General features: G+C 31.3%; 1 protein-coding gene across 1 annotated transcript; it reads right to left on the bottom strand.

Moving 5' to 3' along the window:
* Window positions 1–643: 643 nt before the first annotated feature.
* On the bottom strand, window positions 644–3,904 carry LOC120350888. Its single transcript, XM_039426081.1, has 2 exons — window positions 2,164–3,904; window positions 644–2,133 (listed from the first exon to the last, which is right to left on the bottom strand). The coding sequence occupies exons 1-2, from the start codon at window positions 3,649–3,651 to the stop codon at window positions 1,612–1,614; spliced, it is 2,010 nt and encodes a 669-aa protein (XP_039282015.1). The 5' UTR covers window positions 3,652–3,904; the 3' UTR covers window positions 644–1,611.
* Between the last annotated feature and the right edge of the window lie 2,434 nt (window positions 3,905–6,338).

Raw genomic sequence — 6,338 nt, forward strand, 5'->3', positions numbered from 1 at the left:
TTTTCCAGAATCCCATTAGCTGAGTCACTAGTTGCAAGAAAAATCATATTTATATATATGTGGGAACACTTGGGAAGAATAAAAGAGAGCTGCCACCAGAACTTGTCACTAAAACTCGAAACCCCAATTCAAGTATTCCTGACTTTCGAAAGGCATCTGCCTTTAGTGTCTTATTTAGTGATAGCTGTAGTGTCTAATGTACCGAACAGGAACCAAAAGTATTTTTGTGATGTCAACTATGCACATTTTTCTATATATATATATATATAGACCAATACTGCCCTCATAAGCAAGAACGCAGTATCTACTGAAGTAACCAAACTGAGAAAAATGAGGTCAAAGTTTGAATTGTGTTTGAAACCACTAAAATAGGTTTAACCTCATTCTGTGGATGTATATAGATATAGTCTACATAGAAGATAATTTTTAATCCTAGTATAATCCTAGTATTAGTAAAAATCCTCAAAAAATATGTTAGGTCATTTAAAAAGCAGATACTGCGTTTTTACCGGGCAATAGCATCTCTTTAATCATGAGTGTGCTAAGCAAAAATGCAGTACTGAGTTTTTCTCTAGTATAAACCACCAACATTTCATTCCAATACTTTAGTAAAAATGCAGTACTGCGTTTTTCCTTAGTATAAACCACCAACATTATACCAACTTCTTGGAAAAAATGCAGTACAGTCAACTAATTTTTGTTGAAACAGAATTAATAGTTATATTTATATCATAATTTCAAAATAATATTAACAATTTTCAGTTTCTATGTTTAACACATCTTTGGCTAAACTAGAGTAGCAATCTATGACTGAAAATTTTTAACATATTGAAATTTGAAAATATCCATTCTGTTTTTAATTATGATGAATAGATTTTACAAAATCTACATAAGTTCTATGTATTTTACTAATCATTGTTGTTTGAAATAAATGACACACAGAGATTTGATAGTGACAAAAACTATTTTTCAATATTTTAATGTGAAAAAGTAATATAGTACAGTATTATTATTTTATTCAATAAAAACTAAACAGTGACTTGTCAAAAATTATAAAAATACACTAAAAAAAAATCAATGTCATTCATTCTATCTTCTATAAAAGTTCAGTGTGATTCCCTATTAATTTAGCAGATATGACAACTTGTAGTTTAATGATAAATTAGTCTGACAAAATGTGTTCCAGAACTAAGAAATATTAGCTGATCATCTTTCAAACAAATTAAATTGTATTTGTTATAACTTTGTTCCATTACACATTATGTTGAGTGGAATAAAGAAAAAACTAATAAAATGATGATATTATACTTTTGAACATGGATGAAAAATATTAAATTGTTACCACCCTTTTTTAAAACTTCAAAATAATATATTTTAAAATCACAAACATGTTTCGAGCATTTAGGCCATCATCAATGTCATTGAAACATGTTTGTGATTTTAAAATATATTATTTTAAAGTTTTAAAAAAGGATGCTATGATTTTTCATTTTTATCTATTTTGACAAGTAGCCCCATTGAGTATTTTAATTATATTGTTATTTCAGCAAACATCCATTTGTAGCCAGAATTGTCTTCTGTTTGCAGGCATTAAGTCACCAAGTTTTTTGATTATATATCATCTCTTTTTTCTTTTGGAAAACCGCATGGTCTCTCCAAGTGGTTTGGCATTTTCATACCTCCTGGTTTACATGCAGATTTCTTCAAAAAATCTAATTCATGGAAATCCTCCTGGTCATGCGAAGTTTTGTATTTTAATGTATAGGAATCGCGGACTACCTTGATGCATGCCATGTCCCTTAGATAATGTCTTGTTTCTTGTTTTAACTTCAATTGCGAAGAGTGGTCTTGCCAAGAGAAGAAGTCGGCTGCCTGCATGTTCTTCACTTCTACATGTGCTTTACATGTTGCAACTGCTTCTTTGAAGTCGTCAAAATCGTAGGTTCTGATTTGCTTCTTCAATGCAGATTCAACGCAATGATGGAAACTATCTGCTGCCATGAAAGTATGCCCGGGAATAAAATAACAAAGTGTTATCTCTTTTGCATTTATTCGGTCACTATTCACCAAGAAAACTAAGAACGAAAGGAAGCACCAACTTTTATTTTGTCCCGCACAAATATCGAGCCATAGGATGATGTTCTCTGCATCTCTCTGTTTAATAAAAAATGCATAAAATGTGCTCACAATGTCTTCTTTTTTACGCCCACTTATTCCCTCATGCCATACGGTTGCAAATGTTTTATGCTTGGACTTTTCACCAACAGGTACAAAGCTCTCATTGTAGGCAACAAGACGTTTTGCAAATAATACTGCTTTGAAAGACTCCATCCTCGGTAGCATTATCACTTTTTGTAGATCTGCAGTGTAACACACAGTATTGTCGTGGTTTTTGTACAACCTAAGATGTTCTTTATACAACTCCCTTGCTGTTTTAGCTAAATCTAGATGAATCTTCCATTCAGAGCACTTTGTACATTCACTTTGTAAATTATATTTCTTATGAAGATGTTCAATTTCAAAACTTTCACACGTTTCACACTCTTCATTGCCCAAAACAGCAAATGAAATATTATTTTTTCCAACTTCCTTCCTATAAAAATCGTATGAAACTTGAATATTTGGGAATTTCATGAGAAAGTCTTTGTGCATCAATTTTATATTGACATCGCTGGGAAGATAACGTCTCAGTGGTGCATGTTCTCGACGGTAATGTGAGATCACTGGGTTGAATGATTCGATGTGTTCACAAACCTCTTGTTTTGAAATACAATTATTGGCTGGTGTAGCTCTACCTCGCATATCAGGTTTGGGTTGCAAAGAGGAAGCAGGTGTCATATTTAAAACATCAAAAACAAATCTGTCATTTTTCTTTTCATAACCTAATGTAGTTAGGAAGAATGATTTGCAAACCTGTTTGGTCTGTCCTTCACTGTTCTTTAAAAAGTATTTATATGTGTTTTTCCTTGATTCTCTTTCTTCAATATCACACCCACTGGTTCTTCTTTTAACAGATAGTCTTTCACACATATTCAGCACAAATGATTTCCGTTCAGCATAGGCTAGGTCCCAGAATTGAGAATTAATGTTTACTCTATCTTCTTCTGAAATATTTTTTCTACATTGCAATCGACATGATTCAAGACACCCTTCACGAACTTTATGTTTATTTTTCAATTCATTGTTCTTTTCCACTTTTCTCTGTAAAACACTTTTCTCAAATTTTCTTCGTTTTCGAGGAATGCCCTGTTTTGTAAAGTTACTTGCGGAAGTACTTGAGGAAGTAGCCTCCTGAGATGCATCTAATTCAGATATTAATACCCCTTCAGAAGAAAGATCATCAGTAACGTTGGTTGTATTCAATATAGGTACATCTACACTAATTTCAGTCCCATTGCACAGTTCCTCTGTATTTACCATCTCACGAAGGCCACTACAATCATCAATGCTGATGACTTCTACTTCAACCATATCATTACCAGATCCAGATGCAATACCAAATTGTTCAATAAAGTTTGAATCTGAACTATTGTTAGCATCAGCTTCTAGTGTGGGTTGAAGTTCAACTTCATTTTCGCTGTTGTCTTCTTTCACGAGATCCATCATCAATTTGACACGACTACTTATACAACTGTAGTTATTCACATTCATTTTCAGTTTTTCGGCCTGCACATTACAAACTTATTGAACAAAATTCACTTCACTCAAAACTCTCAACACTCAGCTTCTACTACTAACAGACAGAGAAAGGCAAACTTTAAATCACTGATGAATCTTTTCTTCATAGGTTAAGCAGCTGTCTTAAACACTGTCAATTACTGCAAATAGCATATGGTCGCCTCTAATATACTAAGCAAGAACGCAGTAAGTGATGTTGCTAAGGAAGAACGCAGTATCTGAGCTGTAGATACTGCGTTCTTCCTTAGTACATTGAAAATACTACGTTTCTGCTTATTGATAAGAGAAATATCATGTAGATACTGCGTTTTTGATGCCATTATTTCTCAAACGAAAAGAAATACTGCGTTCTTGTTTAGTTAGATGGATAGAGCTCGTCGAGCTGAGAATTTTGATATATATATATAACTCATTTTGTGAGAATTTTGTAGATACTGCGTTTTTGCTTAGTAGGGCAGAATACCCAAAAACCACTTTTTTGGACTCAGGGGACCTTGAAACGTACAGAAATTTGGGTACCTTAATTTTTTTCGGAAAGCAATACTTTCCTTACCTATGGTAATAGGGCAAGGAAAGTAGAACCGGTCACCTGGCTGGCACTGCCGATTGCCTTATCTATCGGCGAAAGTTGTAACAGTACAGCTTGAAAAAATGGCCGACCTTTTTTACGTGCTTCAGATTTGAATCACAGATGAAAAATATTTTTTGGCTGGTATTTTGAATAGAATAAAATATTTGAAAAGTATGTAATGTTCCAAACAAACATAATATATTTCATGAGTTGATGAAATTTCTGGTTGAGGTATTTGATTCAGTTGGTTCAATGTCAGTCATGATCATGTTTCAGATATTATTATGTTACTTCATCTGAGCCTCGACCTTCCAACCTATTGCCAATGTAAGTTTTTTTTAGAGATGCTTTCCATGTTATTCAAAGTTGCTTTTACTCCCTAGAGATTTTTTCTGTTTTTTAGACCCGATGGCAAAAAAGTGACACTTTAGTATTATGTTTCAGGGAGTAAAGTACTTTATACAGTAGGTGGAAAAAAATTTTTTTTTCAATTTTGTTACATACCTCCTTCATACACTCACCTCTTCAATTATTCTTACACCTTGAATGGGTTCATTGCATAATATTATGTCATTATTTTCAAGTTATTGTGATATTGTGTTTTAAGAAAAATCTGAAACCTTTACTTGTCGATATACCTACTTCCACATAATAAGAATAAATTGCTAATGAATTTATGATATTATTTGTTTAGCCAATATTGTTATTCACTTTACTTGTTTGTCTTTGACTTTGTAATGTACTTTTGTAATATTACAAAGATAAAATGAACTTTAATTTATGGAACAAGAAATTGAACTGCTTCAGTGATTAAAATTATTATTAAACATTGATTAAAATTATATATTATTTTACCTTCTATCAAAAACTTAAATAAATAAATAATAAAATAAAAAACTTGAATAATTTAAGACAATATTGTCAAAAATTGTATTTATGTAAAAGATTAAATTTCCCAAATTAATCTTGAAACGGAATAATCACTTGAGTATTATATTGAGATCTGTGTTCTATCGAACACTAATTTCTGAGTTTAGAATCGGTAATAATTAATCTGTTGACAATCATAATTCTATTTGTTGTATTTATTCTATTCTGTGTCTACTGTTTGCTGTTTTCATCAGTTATTGTTTGACGACGTTGTAATGCATTTGATGTACTCTTTTGCTACATGCATCAAAACATTTATTTTTAAAATATTCATTAAAATTTAAGTAATTAAGTTAATAAATTTGTTATTCAAAAATTGTTAGTGTTGAATTCTTACATTTGATGAACTATGTTTGGAACTCTTACAAAGTCCAATGTATTCAACTCATTTGATTATTTTTTAACAACTATTTACAAATAAATTTTAAATAAATAGCTATTCAAAAATCAAAAATTCATTCCAAAATCTTTGTTGGACACTATTGTTAGATAAGTTCATACTAAACTAACTGACCTACTGTACTCTATAGTCTTTGCATTAAGATGTTTTTTGGAAAAACTATTTTTGTTACATTTAGCTTGATTATATTTTAATATTTATATATTAATAAAATACTTCTTTGATATTTGTTTACTCATTTGGGAACCATCATAAACTCAGTAGAATAATTTATTATGTACTGCATCACAAAGTAGTAGGAACTCATACTTCTTCTCTGTGACTGCATTTAGAAACATGTAATTTCTTGACATTTTTTCCACGCTATTGTTATCAGTATAACTCAAAGATTGAGATGAAACTCTCTATTAATAATAAGTAGTAGGTTTTTTTAATTAGAGCTAGGTTGAACCCGCGTAACGCAAAGCACAGCACAGATAGCTTTCAACTGTATTGTTCTGTTCTTGTTTGCATTTTAATACTGAAATATCAAATGTCAAACTGATAAACTTAGCAACGTGACTCTTGCTCAAGTCGTTCTTAAATACACGTCCTAACTAGAGATTTCTATGTACACGCAGGACTCATGCGTAACGTGTTAGATGAGTTTAAGGGCTGGGCTTGAGATTTTTAAATGGCAATATCCAAGTATTATCAGAATTATTTAATCATTTCTATAATTTTAAATCTGAAGGAAAATCCAAAGTTTCTTTTTACAAT

Source organism: Nilaparvata lugens, chromosome 1, assembly GCF_014356525.2.
Source record: "Nilaparvata lugens isolate BPH chromosome 1, ASM1435652v1, whole genome shotgun sequence".
NCBI classification, from domain to species: domain Eukaryota; kingdom Metazoa; phylum Arthropoda; class Insecta; order Hemiptera; family Delphacidae; genus Nilaparvata; species Nilaparvata lugens.

Bases quoted from the DNA above. Each gene is read 5' to 3' on its own strand.
- LOC120350888 (XM_039426081.1), bottom strand. From the start codon at position 3,651: ATGAATGTGAATAACTACAGTTGTATAAGTAGTCGTGTCAAATTGATG. The intron at 2,134-2,163 runs ATTAAACAGAGA...GAGAACATCATC, and splicing joins GCACATTTTATGCATTTTTT to CTATGGCTCGATATTTGTGC.